The sequence below is a fragment of the Ictidomys tridecemlineatus genome, chromosome 7 (genome assembly GCF_052094955.1).
Source record: "Ictidomys tridecemlineatus isolate mIctTri1 chromosome 7, mIctTri1.hap1, whole genome shotgun sequence".
In the NCBI taxonomy this organism is placed as follows: domain Eukaryota; kingdom Metazoa; phylum Chordata; class Mammalia; order Rodentia; family Sciuridae; genus Ictidomys; species Ictidomys tridecemlineatus.
The window spans coordinates 48499932-48515788 of record NC_135483.1 but is presented as its reverse complement, the minus strand read 5'-3'; the positions used below and the strand labels follow the sequence as shown (position 1 = coordinate 48515788).

Below are 15857 nucleotides of genomic sequence, written 5' to 3'. Positions count from 1 at the left end.
TCACTAGAAAGTATTTATAATGTGGTTGTATAGTTGGCAACTCACCAAAACAAATATTTAATGATATTTTAATGGCTATTTTAAATCTCTTATTTAAATTGTGGATTAATACTTTATTTATCCAATGAATTCTGATCAGAATGTTTGAGAAACATATTTGCTATTGAAGCCCTCTGTAATGGCTGTGTACTTAGTTTTCAGAATTGTCCAGGTTAGATCCTCTCTGATGGAGGCATTTTATCTTAAACGTCAACATTGGAAACACTGAGATAAAGATAAGAAGCTGGAATCTGAGAACTACAGAACTGTGTTAATTGCTCATTTTCAAACATAGAGATGGTAATTAATTCTATCCAACACAGATTCAAAACAGCTCGGGGAAATGGTCCTGATATTAGTATTGTACAAAAGTGAAGGAAAATAGATGCAATTCCAGCGTCCAGAAAGCTGATTCTTCAACAGGCAGCAACAGAAGAATCCTAATGCATGAGGCGATTGGCTGATGGCATCTTTGTTCAGGCGATAGGCATCCTAAACCAGACGCTGGGTGGAGAAATCCTTTCTCACCTCACCTTCAGAATCCACTGCTCAGCCACCTGGGCTGCTTCGGGTTGAGCCGCCGCCTCACTACTGGTGCACGTCTCCCCCTCTCGACCAGCAAGTGCTTGCTCCCTCCCCGCGAGGCACTCACACAATGGACTCACTTGTTTCCCTCGCACCTCTCCTTTGACTTCCAGTCTGAGCAAACAACTTGAGCAAGAGTCAGGCAGGAGTCTGACATGGAGCATGGACCCGCAGAGCCTTCCAGACGAGCTCAGAAGCACGCGCGCACACGCAGACAAAACAAACAATGCCTGGTCCACGAACGAATAAATTAACGCCACCCATGCCCCCACCCGCCACTCTGAAACCATCAAAAAAAGAAATCTGGGACGGGATTTTCTAAATAAGAGGATTTATTTTGTCTTTCAGACTGTGAACACCCATCCCTGAAGACATCAAGAGATGCTAGGCATTCTGATGGCAGTATAGACTGACGGTGGCTTTGCCCGCGACAACGCCCCCAGTATCGCGCTGAACCAGGTTCCCAGAGAACTACAAAAGGGAAACCCAGATCTAGGGGAAGGGTATGGCAGCTTAGGAAGGATGGAAAATGAGAAATCAGGGGGGAAAAATGAATGAGTTAAACTTGGGACACAAGGGGGACGGGAGTTCTCCCTAGGTAACTACCTCGAGGTGAAAAATAGATGCATACATAAGGAAGTGGCAGGCAACAACTTTGAGGTGAGCAGCAAGTTGTGCACCTTCTAGGAGACGACTGATCAGTACCCCCTCGGCTGCCCCCAAAGCACACATTCCCCATCCGAGGCTTTGGCGGCGGTACCAACAGCAGCCACCGCAGCAGTAATCGCGGCAGCAGCGGCAGCGGCAGCTGCGCGCCTCCGGCCCAACCCCGCGCGGCTCCCCCTCTCGCCGGCGCCCTGCCTGTCTTGCGTGTGCGTGTGCGTGTGCTCAGCCTCAGCGTGAGGGGCACCTGCTCGTCTGGGCTCACAGCGGAGGCAGACTCGCCGTGAGCTGCCGCGCTGCCTCTCGCAAGCGCCGGGCTCCCAGTCGCCGCCGCCACCGCCGCCGCCGCGCCTCGCCAGCCAGAGTTGGGCTCCGTGGGGCTTCCCCCCTCGCAGCCTCGGTCCTTCCCGGCTGCTTGCAAGTCAGCCTGGCTCCGAGTCACGTGTCAGTGCCTGAGGCAGAGACTGAAAGAAAAAAACGCGCTTCATTCCTTCTTCCACCGCCATACTGTATTTTATACTAAATCTCATTTTTATTCCAACATTTTACTCCCGCTCGGTGAGTACCTTCTCAGTGGCATTCTTGTCCTATTCTTTTTTTTTTTGTCCTTTTTTTTGGTTCTTTTTTTGTTTTTGTTTTTTTTTCTTCTTCTTTTTTTTTTCCACTTCTTTGATTATTGTTTATATTTGGGAAAGCTGAAGGAGCATGGTTTTGAGCCTTTTCCTGAATCCAAGTTTTTCTAGCATGCGATCGTTCTGTAGACAAGGCGCTGTGTCTGAGAGTCCGCGGCGACCGTGCGGGCTGGGAGCGACTCCCAAGTCCAGCAAATATGCAACTGGTTTTATGGAAAAAGCGATGTGAAGTATGGTGCCAATTTTTTTTTCCTTTGTAAAAATAAAAAAAAGCATGTTTCTAACTCTCTTTTTTTTGCATACTCTTTTTCTGATAACATTTTTTGTATAGGTGGGATTTTACGTCAGTGTTTACAAGTTTGTGGTCTTGCAATACTGGTGCAAACCACTGAGCAAAGACATTAATTTTATATATTTTTTGTGCCCTTTTTCGAAGCCGGTGAGAAAAATATTCGTTTTTTCCCTCCTGTTTTTGATACCCTTTGATAACATGAAACTTTTCTTGCAGCTGGTTACTGGGATCATTTTTAAGCAAAATACTTTTTTTCCTCCTTTAAATTAACTATGACTTTTGCACATTTGACTTTTTTTTTATAAAAACCGAGATAATTTTGCGATAGATATCCTGATATCTATATCTATATTATCCCTTCTTCCTCCTCCTCCCCTCTCCGTAAATCAATTTTCAAATGATGGCAGTGGAAGGTTTTTCTGGAAAAAAAAATGAAGTGCGGTTTGGTTTCCTTGTCAACGGAGGATGAAGTGAACAGCTGAGCAGCTCGCAGAGAGCAGGTACTTGGTCCCCTTGGAGGCGTTTCCCGGGTGTGCGATGGCAACACTGGTCTTGGCAAAGAAATTGTGTGTGTGTGTGTGTGTGTGTGTGTGTGTGTGTGTGTGTGTCCCGTATGTGTGTGTGAGTGTGTGTGCGCGCGCGCGCATCTCTGGGCAGTGTCCGAGACTGTGGTGGGGAAAGCCGCGCGGGGAACCGGGGAAAACCGAAGTCCTTTCCCTGACTCAGGATCTGTTTTGGATGTGCGCAAATACAGTTCCCCCCTGGCTGCGCCCAGGTTGTCTCTGCGGCTGGTGGCATCTGCGCCCCGGGCGGTGCCAGCCAGGAACGCGGTGGCCGGCGGGCCCTGTAAGTTCTCCGAGGGCCACTTGCAGAGTAGGAGGGGCCAGGGCCTTGTGTGTGGTGCTGGCCGTCGGGTCGGTCCGGGCGGGCGCCTCTGAGTATCCAGGAGATGGGGGTTGAAGCGACAGGGACAGCATCTTCCGGAGGGGCTGGCTCCCGGCTACATGGGCAGGAGCTCAAGACATTTCCAGAGCCTTGAGAATGGCACCAACCCCCTCACGCTCAACTCCTGCTCCTCCTCTTCGCAATGAGTAAACAACGCAGTAGGTCTTTCCCAGCCTCTTTTGCCTGGTCTGAAACGCTTAGCCGCCTTAATGGTGCTGTCTTTCTATTTTTTTTTTTTTTTTCCCTTCCCAGTTGTGTTGCTTTGGTTTTAAGTGCTTGCTGGTGTCTTCCAGGGAATGGAGAAGTACTTAACTTACATGGTGGTCACTTGGATTTAATGTTGAGGAAGAAACTGTTAGGTTGCATTAATGAGACTAAACCTCTAAGGTTTAAGATAGCCTTTTCTTTAAGTTTCCAAGCGATAGTGTTTCTTTCTTTTTAACTGGCTCTAAAGATACTCCCCTGAGATCTGGGACAGGGCTGGGTGATGAGGGGCTGCTGATGGTGGTGATTGATTTTGGTGCGTTGGTAGCATTGAAGTACTCAGTGTTGAATGTATTCTGTGATATTTTATGATTGCCCTGTTACAGGTTTTCAGTATAATCAAACACTACTTTTCAGAGATGTATTAGTTGGCAATGAAAAGCCTTTTTCTGTGTTTAACACAGAGACAGAATCTGCTGGAAAATGTACTGTCCAAATAAATTGCTGTACTTTACATATTAAAATGTAGAGAGTAACTATTATTTGAATGATTTGATTTTGAAGTTTTTATTTTCTTGCTTTATTTATCTCTTAAATGAAACATTCAGCTTAAATTTATCATGTGTATATATTTTGGATTCTGGCAGAATAAACTTAAAGCAAATGAATTAACTTTTTACCTCTCAGATTAAGTTTTCTTCTAGGTTATCTACAGAAATAATAACTAACTTCAACATACAGAAGGGCCCATAACAAATGAGTCAATAACATATGCTATGTTTTTTTTTTCCAAGAAAACATTTCATTGAGTCTGCCCTCTCAGTTTGTAGAATGAAAAGTTTTATGTTATTTTTTATTCTTTGTGCTGAAAGAGGAGTATAAAGGTTCATTTATCTGTAGAAGATTCAAATGTACCACGATATCTGGAAAGCTATACATGTTTTATTCACAATGCACTCATGTGTCTCGAAGATCTTTGGAAGTTGCATTACATGAGAGTTATTTTTGTTTTCAGGACAGCTTTCCTGTGTGAAGGAAGTCCTGTTGGGTTTACATAAGAAAGAGAGATTGTTTGGGTCTGTGAACAGCAGACTTTCTGTCTTCAAGTGCATAGGTCCAAGATTTGAAGCCAATGTTGTCACTAAACCTTGAATATGGATTTAAATTTTTAATTGTGAGCTCATTGCTCAAATTAAGTCTTTCATGTTTCAGCTAACATAAACATTACAAAAGCTATTTGCAACATTCTGTTTTAAAAGCCATTTTAATCATAACAACATATATAAGTAGAAATGCTCATTTGTTTAAAATATCAGATAATGTGTGTATAAATTATTTTAGATTGCATACTAGTGAGTTATTTGTTTTTAAACAGAGAGACAGAGGAAACAAGAAATAACTTGAGTGATCAAATCTAGATATTCATTAAGAGGACCGATTGTTTCCCTAAGTTCAGGGTAGTTTGTATATGAAGATTGGAGAAATCATTGCTATACTGTATATTTTCAAGTGAGAGTGAAACCATAATGGAACAAAAAAGATACTTTTAAGATTTTAATCTGGGGCAGAGGATAGTTGCACTCTGAATTTGGTAAACAAAGACCATGCCAAGAACCTTTTGTTATGTTTTCAGTTATTTAATATTGACTTTTGTTAGAAATTTATTTATGTTAAATTTCTATCTGTAACATTCAGATTTTCATAATTTCCTGCTCTATGAATCAAACTGGGAGTTTTGCAGCTCTTTAAACTGACCACTTGAGTTTTTTGGTTTAAAATCATTCAATGTAGTAGCCTAGAGTTAGCACCGCCTACTGGTTTCTCATGGAAAAAAAAAAAATTTTTTTTTTGCCCAAGCAACCTGCCTAAATTCAGATCAACTTAATAATGCACATTTTCCACTCCCCCGACACGGCTTACTGAGAAAGAAAAATACAAAAAAGTTTTGTTTTGTAGTAGAGAGGATTTCTGAGGTTAAAGGTGGAGTGAGGAAAGAAGACCCTTAGATTAAATTGGCTGTTGTACCAATAACTGTCCTCTAGTAGTTTAATAAGTCATGATGAAAAAACTATTACAAACTTAAAACAATATGTTGAATTTCCTAGATCCTTCATATGGGACACCAAATGAGAATACTGGTAAAAATCATGGATTACTGAATTATCTTTATAGTTTTTGTCCCAATCTTAAACATTGTAGAGAAAGAAAATCCTGGTTGGGAGTTCTGTCTTAAGTGTGTGGTCTGTCCAAAAATATTTAATTGAATAAATGTTCATTATTGAAGATAAACAATTCTTTCTTAAAATATATCATTACATATAAGCAATCAAGTTGTATATTGTTTTTTCTTAGTATGTATGAGGTAGCCACATTGTGGTAGTATTATTTGTGAGAGGAAATTTCCAAACATATTTTATACATACTCTTTCATATTTATAACTTAACCTGTATTACTTTGCTCTAAAGTAAAAGCCATTTATTTTCTGTAATTTTTATGAAAATCTAGTTGCTAAAAGAGAATATTAAAAAAAATTTAAAAAATAGAAAATTTGACATACTGATAAATTGTTTTCCAAGTTAAAAAAAAAACCTGTGTTATCTGAAGTTAAATATTAATGTTTTTAATAAGACAGAGTATATGGAAACACTGGAAAGAATAATGTGACTGTTACAGTTTTGAGAGCTTTCCACCTGAGTAAGAGTGTGGTCATGCTTTGTTTACTGTTTATTGACATTGTAAGCAACAAATTATACAGTGCATCAAGTGAAATGAAACTACATTTCAAGTCCTCAAAAAGCTCCATTATGGAATTTGAAGAAAAGTCAGATGAAGATTTAGAATTATTTGTATAATAAGAATCCAGGAAAATGTTTAACCATGATTCCTCTCTTAGACTTTTGAAAACTTTTATGTTAAAATAGTGATGAGCTGTGACTTTAGTACAGTTTTTTTTTTCACTTCTGTTATTACACTGCCATTAAGGAAAATATGTTGTGCTATGAAAAACTAAGGTAATAGTGAATTTTATTCTTCCAACTATTTATGGAGCTCCTAAAAGTAAATAAAAATTTGTTCTGAAAACAGTGCTCACTTATCTGCAATTATTGTTATCCTCCCATTGTTATTATCTGTTAATTTCAATGTCTTACTCAAGTGTCTTTAAAATATTCATAATTTGAGTACCATTCTTTGGATTAATAAATTTTTCATAAACAATGAGAACAATTAGTTTCACCACAGTACAACTTTGAGAATAACATTATTAAGTAAAGTGTAAGTTAATATGTGATTTCTGAATACACCAATAGTTACACATTTAGCCAGTGTTATGTAAATATATTTTCATCACTTTCATTTACTATTAAATTGATTTGCAGAATGTGTGTGTATACACACACACACACACACACACACACACACACACACACACACCCATATCCCAGCTATTGCCAACTTTTAGTAGTTTTTCCTATTCTTTTAACTTTAAAAATTACAAGAGCATATTTGGAAATTTTTTTCTTTGATTTGTTAAATTTATAAACATCAAATCTATGTTGTGAGAAATGGACTTTCCGTTTTTCTGATTTTTCCATACATTTTTAAAAAGGTTTTTTGTTTGTTTTCATTATCTTGCTATTTTTCTGATCCCGGAAAATACAGAGGTTATTTTGTTTGTTTCTGTGCATTCCTGAGTTGCAGAGATGGCAATGGGAGAACTTCGGTGAGTCTTTAGGATAAATGTCCCTTGGACTGTCCTTGGAGACTCCTCAGCTGGGGTCAAGACTGCAAGAGTTATTTCCTTATCTATGTATAAATCTAAGTGGAAAAGAAATTATAGAGAACATGGGAACCATGTCCTGGTTTCGTGAAATATGCACTGGACTGCTTCACTAAGCACTCTTATGGTAATGAAAAAGTAAGGATTTTATGTACATAAATATTTTGGTAAAAATTCATTTAACTTGTCAGTTAATATTCTTTTTTGCTTAGAATAAAACAGTGAAAATTTTTCATAAACTTAACAGTGGAGATTAATTAGGTTCATACACATCCGTGTGTTTAGAGAAAATGTTTGTACACACTTTGATAGCCATATGCCAAATAATAACAGGAGCAACATTTCTGAGTCAGTTTGGAAATTATTAATAGGCAGGACTAGGAACGGATATTTTTTCATTACATCAAGATGAAAGGAACAGAAATGGGGAAGGATTAGCATTAATTGATGTGCCAAATGAATGCCCTTCCATTTTCTCTTATCCTTCATGAATAGGTAGTACATTATTTTTTTATATGTTGGAGAAAATGGACTTGGAATGATATGCACTTACTCAAAGTTCCCACAGGTGTTGAAGGGACAAATGACATGAAGTCTGAATGATGCCTTCTGATCCACCTTCTGGGCAGAGATGCTTCATTTGTGGAGAGGAATTTTATTTTCCTAATATAATATAAACAACAGCTGTCTGTTTACTCGTGATAAGTTATTTAAGATGGCTATAGTTTGGCAAGTTTTCAATAAGAAGTGCTTTTCAGTAATGACTACTTTGGCCAGAAATAATAGAAAGTGTCTTCACTTACACAGAGATTCATAATGGTCCTGAAAGAACCTTCAAGTGACCATATCATCACACATCTCTTCAGGACTATTGAATTTTCTGAGGACAACTTAAGGCATGGGAATTTGAGTCACCACTGCTGCTCTGTGGTTGTTACCAAATAGATGGTTCTTGGTCTACAGAGCTTTCAGAAGCCCTGGGAAAAGTAGTCAGTGTTTACTAAGTACAGAATGTAATCTTTGCTTTTGAAGTTTTTGCAGTGTAGTGTGGACAATCAATCTTTTGCAGAAGGAAAACCAAACAGCTAATTCTTTTGTAACACAGTAAGCCTATAAATATAGGTGCCTTTTCTGTCTACCAGCATCTCACTATCAGCATCATCTCCATCTCAGAATTTCACTGCTGCACATATTTAAATGTGACATTTTTCAAGCTTATTTTATATGTTTGTTAATAGCAGAAAACACTTGTAACTGCAAGATGTTATTTTAGGATGCTTTGTTTAATTGCCTTTTCAGATGTGCGAAAATGTCTTCCTTTATTAAACAGTTTCCTTGGAACTTGAGAAAGTGCATATTTTCAAGAATGAGAGACATAAACCAGAGTGGAAACAGTGTGAATGAACAAAAAGAAATGGGTATCAGAGACATTCGACAGTAAATCTACAAGTTACAAAATCAATGGATTTAGAAGCCAAGATGGAGAAAGGACCAAAAACTGTCTTCAAATTTTGGAATTGCGATATATTGGAAATTAGTAACATAAAACAACACTAGAAATCATATCGAGAAGAGAGTTTAATATTATTAGGGGTAGGAGAATGGTTTAGTTTTGACTGTAACACTATTTTGAATTTCCTACATTAACTGTTGAATGAAACAACCAAAGTGCAGTGGGAAATTCAGGTGTAGATTTGGGAAACATACTGAAGGCTAAAAGTCATCTACAAAAGTAGTTTTAGGAGGGAATAAGTCCTCCAAGGGCATAAATTTAGGAAAGACCTGCATTTTTTACATGGGTATAATAGGGGTTGGTAAAAGGTAAAAAAAATGTTAAAAAAAAAAAAAAAGGTAGAAACTCAAAAAAATGTGGTGTCTTTGTGTGTGTGGGAGAGAGAGAGAGATAAGGGGGAGGGAGGGAAGGTGGGAGGTGAAAAGAGAAAGGGGGTGGGTAGGAAACAAAATTATTGTTCAACAGAAATAAAGAAATAATGCATAGACTCAAAAGAACATTAATGCCTGAAGGAAAAGTCCTTGAATCTGTGGTTAAAAATCAATTAATTTCAAGAAGAAATGAAATGAACAAGATATATCGGCCTTGAGCAAGTGAACAAGTGATCCAGGATTCTGGATATGATGTGGCAATGTCTCAAAGAGCTCTGTTATTCCCAAAATTGTGTTTCCCATGAGTGTGTTTTATGGGTGTCTGTGCATGAAATATGATCTCAATAGGAGGCCAGTAAAAGTTTTTCTGATACTAGATAAATGGATTTTAAATTACATGTAGAAAAAGTAAAAAGGAAGAATAGCTAGAAATCATATAAGAAAGGACATCAAAGAGAAGGCTAATCTATTGGATGTTAAAATAGACTATAAAGGTTTTAATAATCTATTTACTAGCTCTGTGTACTGAAAAGGCTTTAGGGAAGTGTCTCTTCAGCAGCAATGAGCACCTTTAGTCTACAAATCATGACTTCTATGCATGGTTACCCAACCAAAGAGAAAAGAACTCTTTAGAGAATTGGCTGATTCTAGGTCTGGACAGAAAAGCAATCAAGATGAGCCTAGATATCTCATTGTGCCAGAAAGTAAGATAATGCTCAAAGACCAATAAAGTCTTATCAACATAAACAGGAGTTAGCTAGAAGGACCTTCCAGTTGCTAAATCTGAATCAACTTGAACATCAAGAATGACTGTAACAGATTGTGAAACACTGAACAAAGTAATATCCATGAGTCCATCGTGACACTTGAATAAATAGAAAATTTAAAAGAAAAAAAAAAGCTGACAATAACTTGAGAGCATTAAATGTTAGTCTGCCTTTTAGGAGAAATGTGTTAGTTTATGAGAGACAGTTCTTCCCAAAATAATGTGAATGAAATGCAAAAAATACTAGAATTAGCAAATTACAATTTTGTAAATTTTAATGAGATAAGGGATTAAACAAGGATCATCAACAAATGATAACACCATTAGTTTAAAGCATTTGGGGGAATAACATTCTCATGATGCTAATGTATTACTTCTTAATTGAATGTGATTGACATAATCTTAAATAACTGAACTAAAAAGCCCAGCATCACTAGTAGACGACCTGACACCAGAACCTCTGACACAATGTTCCATGAAGTCCATACTTTATGTAAAAAAAAAAGGAAGGCAATAAAGGTTGAATTTGGTTGCAATTGGAAATTTTCATGTATGTATTAAAAATAAATGATATTAGGATATGAATGTTAAATTATTCAAGGATGAAAACCATGATGTCTGTCTACAACCTAAATTTTTATAAAAAATGTATGCGTGTGTGTAGAGCAAACCATCACTTGTGAACAATTTTTAAATCCAGATATTATGCTTATGCTGGTTTCATTGCATAATATTTCTTTCAGCTATTTTGTGTGTTCTCTTTTTTCAGTAAAGAATTATAGTTAATAATACTGATAAGGACTCCGCCTACAGTGAGTTTGCCTTCTTATATGACTACAGTCTTTTCAGATAAGTGTAAATGAAGTCATAGGTTGAAATTAACAGATATGCAGGGGATAGAGTCTTAGAGAATAAAGTAGGAGACAAACATGAGGTCTGTAAAAATTCTCTATTTGTGATGAGAAAATTGGCAAAATTGACATTTATCCTCACTTTAGTGAACACAATTGCATCACTTTCTCTAACACATAACCTGTAATCTAAATGTGTTATGGAAGCAACTGAGGTTTACTTGGTTAGGAGATCAGCAGTCACAATATACAGCAAGGTGAGTTTTCTTTTGGTAGGTAATATTTTTGTATAAGTCAGATAAATCTGGCCTAGGAAAGGGGATAAGAGCAACTTTGTGAGTTCTCAGTAGTAAGATTTGAGAGTCTAATGGTCATAATGAAAGCTAATAGAAGGTTTACAATTTTAATAGAATGAGAGCAGAACAAGGGTAGACAATGAAGAATATTTATAGATTTTGAAAGTGGAACATAGTCAAATGACAAATTTTAGAATATGAAGATATTGAACAATTAACATATTGTGAGGTGAGGCTAAACGTTGAAGGTTTTTGTAAAAGCCATAATTGGATGACATAGGAAAAAGTGGAAAGGAAAACTATAAATGTGCTAAAAGAAGTAGTGACATTTCTGGATGTTTAACGTCAACTAATAACAAAGAAGGTTTGTTTGATTTTTCCATTTGTGACATCTAGAACTTTAGTCTTCTCTTTGGAGCATTATGAAGAAAGCCATGGGTATGTAATGTGTGCATTTATCTTGCTTGTATTGGAATATTCAGGTAGAACAACAATTCTTCAGTGGATGTGGCAGTGCAATTCTTCAGGGATTAAAATTCATGGATTAGAACCAAGAAAACTAACACAGGATGCTACAATAGAATGTATTCTAAAAATCATGAAATGAGTCTAATTAAAAAGAAGACTCTGGAATATTTGCTAGATATTTTGTCCTCAAGTTAAAACTTTTTTAAAAATTACATGCCCAGAAGTAGGTAGATAAGGCCACTGACTCTTCTGTTGCTACTGCTGGTACTGTCTCATTCTATTGATGGATAAACCCTCTGGAGTAGTATACTCAGTTGTATTTCACCTCATCTTTGTAAAACCCTGCAAGAGTATATTATCCTACATAGTAATGTCTAGGAGAAAATTAAGTATCAGACAGGTGACCTGTCAAATGTCTCAGTGTTATTAGATCATTGAGTGAAGATCTGAACCTAGGACTGGTTGGCTCCACAACTTGGCTATGGACTACTGTCCTTATTTAAAAGATAGAGGAAAAGAGTAACCTTGATCTGTACATCAATAGGTCAGTGGCATTTGTCTAATAAAACAGACACATTCACATAATTAATGTTCTCACATTAGTAGCTCTCTCTGTACAGAAGACTATTATAAAACCATCAGTAATTGCATTGAAAACCATGCTGTAGTAGGGTCTAGTTCTGGTCCCTATTTTCTTTTCTTTCTTTTTTGCGGGGGGGGGGGGGTGGGCATAGTGCTTTTAGCTAGTATTTTTAGGAATCAATTGTATCTAAATCAATGTATTTTGGGGGATTAAAAAAAACTTTTCAAACAGAAGACAAGACACCGGAACTCCCGTCATGAACTGATAATCTACGTGGGGAAGGAAATGATGCATGTGAAAAGTGACAATATACATAAAGTTATGAGAATTAATAAAAGTCTAGAGGATTACATTTCTTTAGATTAATAAGACACTTAAAAAAGTGTAATGCAACACCTTTCTTTCTGTTGACTTGGTAAATTTCTCAGGTTGGGAGATTCAATGGTCCTGTTTTCTTTATGTTGTATTCCAAAGTAAACAATAGTTGAGGACACAGAGGAGATGTATAGAGAGAACAATAATACAAGGGGCATGCAGTTAAAAGATTTTGAGCAAGCCATCTGTGAAGAAAGTTGAAAGATGTAAAGAAATGTTAGAATTTTGAGAAAATCTGAGGGTCAAAGTAAAGAGGTACAATTAACATGATTTTGTGACTTTGTGTTAATACATTTTTATGCATTAATATATAGTTTGTTGTTTTTGAGTTTTACTTTGGAATATATAAATAAAATTACCTTACTAGAAACTCTTGAGTAGTATAAAATATATGAAATGAGTTCAGAAATATCTATGTTTTTAGATTTTTAAACTACATAATTGCATTGGTAATTTGAATTAGTGAATCAGTAGTGTGAAATTACTTTGTTTCATTTCACTCTATTCCATAATGTTAGTCACCTTCTTATTTCACAATTGCTAGATCTTCCCATCGTGGTGTGGCTTCTCCCCAGATATTGGTGCAATTCTAGGGGGAAAATAAAAAGAAATGAAGGAACAAAAGGAAAGGTTAGAAGAGAAGAGAGGAAGGGGGAAAGAAGAGGAGGGTAGAAGTGATAATAACACACTTTTTCTAGATCAGCACTACCAAGTGGAAGTGTAATGCAAGTCACAAAGCAGGCCATATGTGCCATTTTAAGTTTTCTGAAAGACACATTAAATAAAAAGTAAAAGTGAAATGCACGAAAATAATTTTTATGATAAAAATTTATGTAACCCAATATATCAAAGATTATTTCAATCAGACAATTACTTTAAAAGTATTCTGAATTTTTACTAAGTCTGTGAAATCTAGTTTTTATGTCATACAGCACAGAAACTAACTACATTTTAAGTGCTTATATTCTAGTAACAACCATGTAGTCCTGTGCAGGTCTGAGAGTTCAGAAAAGTCTAAGGTCTGTGTCATGTTTTAAAACTCTTTTTGACATCTTATTCCTTATCAGACCTTAGCCAAGGCAGATTTTTAAAATACTCTCTGATTGTTTCAATTTTAGCTTTCACTTTTTATTAAGAACATAAATTGAAATCCATTCAAGTTCATTTCTTGCTAAATAGTAATCCCAAAAGATGGTCAGTTGACTAAGAAATATTAAATTTATCTTGATAGTTACTGTTCCTTAGAAGCAAGATAGCCACTTTTACTAAATTTGCTCTTCCAATACACTCATTTATAATTTGGTGCTATAGATAAAGAAACAATGCAGTTGGTAGGCATGGATAACATATTAATCTAGAAGAGTCATTTATATCCAGAGCATTTTTCTGACACCTCAGTTTGATGAGAACTGTTCAGGGTCCTAGAGCCATTCACACTTTAAAAAATAGAATAACATTTAATTTGTGAAGTCACATATAGATTTAATACCCATTGACCAATTTAACTTAGTTTCATAAGTTAATTGAAAGCGAAATAGCAAATTCTGTATCTTATATTCTGTTCTCTGCATTTTTGAAGTTTTTACTCTGCATTTTTGAAGTTCATAAATATAGAAAATCAAAGAGGTTGCATACTATCAAACTCCTTACTCTGCTGAGTCTCATTTTTCTCCCCACATGCTTCTGTTCTTTAAAGACCAGTTTCTTCTGAGTCTCACTCACATATGGTTTCTAGGATGATGTTAAAGATACCTTTTCCCATTATTAGGTTGCAGCTCTTACATGAAGAATGCAACCCTATATCACTTCTAACTTCTCCTTTCATATTCTGTTTATATTGTATGTATGAATGATGATGATAATAAAAATATTAACCACAACAAAAATAACATTTATTCAGTATTGAACAGTTAACAAGAGTTGTCCTCCAAAGCTTTGCTTGTGTTTCCACTTGTCCTTGACTTCTGTCTTTGGAGCTACTACAATGGGACTTACATTATAATTTATAAACCTATTTTTTTGGATAGTTATTACTACCTGAAATTATAGCTCATATTTTTAGGATATCTGTTTGTTGGATACATCTTTTCCCCAACAAGACTATGGCTTCACAACATCACAATTTATTTCACTGCTGTATTGTAATATATAGACAGTGCCTGGCACATAGGAGACATTTGGAATTAATGAATTAATTAGTGAATTATTTCCCCATTGGTAGCCAAGTGCCCTTGACATCTTTTCCAAATATTTTCAATATCTGTACACTCTGTTTCATTGGATGTTGGTGGCAACTGAAAGCAAATGGATATTAATAATCCCTTGCCACAGTTATTGACAATTCTCTCTAGAGCAGTACATGGGGCAATGTGATTTTTCCAGCAGGAAGGACACAACCCCAAAGAGAATGTTTGTATTTTACTTAGGTTTTTGCCACAACAGAGTTATCTTAATTATCTGTGAAAAAAGAAGTGATAAGTGGATAAGTGGATCTTTAAAATTCAACAACTTTTTCTACATACATTTTAAGTTTATTCTCACTGCTTGATTTTCCCTTGTGGAAGCTCACTCTCACAATTGAGGTGACTCACCAAGTCTGCTCATGTAGTAAAGTCCTGGGAAGACCTTGACTTATCTCTGCCAATCACATGGAAGGGCAGCAGTCTACTTACTCTGTGAGTTCCCTGAGATCTTCTAAACTTAGTTTTAGTCTTTTATTTGGGACAGCTTGAAAATCCTCATACTTACTGTAAAATTTGAGTATTTTATTGTTACCATATTTATGACAAGGAGACTAGATATTCTTCAAATTCAACTTGAAACAAACCCAAGTTTTCTATTCTTACTGTTCAAGCTTCCATAACAGAATCACTGTAGGATATCATGGGATTTTAAGTTATTAATAATTGTTGAATTGCTAACTCACAAATACTTGATAATAAATAATTGATAAGAATGTTCATAATGTAGTACACCAAACAAAATAAATACATTGAAAACTGAGACTGATATTAGATAGCAACAATCTCTAGACTCCATAGTCAAAGCTTTGTGTTCATCAAAACAAATCTAATGTTAGGTACTGATTGACTTCATAGGAAATTTTTTTAAAAAAATACAAATTGAAAACAACTTTATGCAGAAGTTATGACTTTGATCCTGATTTAGGGTTTTTTGTATAAACTTTTTTTAAAGAGAATGAGTTCTAAAGGTAAATATATCTGAAGATTGCTTGCTTTATGCAGTTTTTGCCAAGAGTTCTATTTTCAAATATATGCTAAAATTCTTTTTTCACAGATAATTAAGCCACACTATTTCAACATTCATTATTTTTAAAATATAGAATTAGTATCTATTTAAGTAAATTAAGACTTGAGGGGCTGGTGTTGTGGCTCTGTGGTAGAGCACTAGTCTAGCATGTGCAAGGGGTCCTGGGTTCAAACCTCAGCACATGTAACAATAAATAAATAAAATAAAGGTATTGTGTCCAACTAC

At 36.0% G+C, this 15857-nt stretch overlaps 1 protein-coding gene across 9 annotated transcripts in view; it reads left to right on the top strand.

Moving 5' to 3' along the window:
• The first annotated feature begins 1513 nt into the window (after positions 1-1513).
• Positions 1514-15857, top strand: part of Ralyl (RALY RNA binding protein like) — a 622839-nt gene continuing 608495 nt past the window's right edge. For 2 of the 9 annotated variants that reach the window (XM_078016961.1, XM_078016962.1), the window contains exon 1: positions 1864-2711. Coding sequence is in view for 3 of the 9 variants with exons in the window: in XM_078016967.1 (XP_077873093.1) it covers positions 3299-3314 (16 nt within the window). In the remaining 6 variants the exon portion in view is untranslated. The other 7 variants (XM_078016963.1, XM_078016965.1, XM_078016964.1 and 4 more) reach the window with 7 other exon arrangements.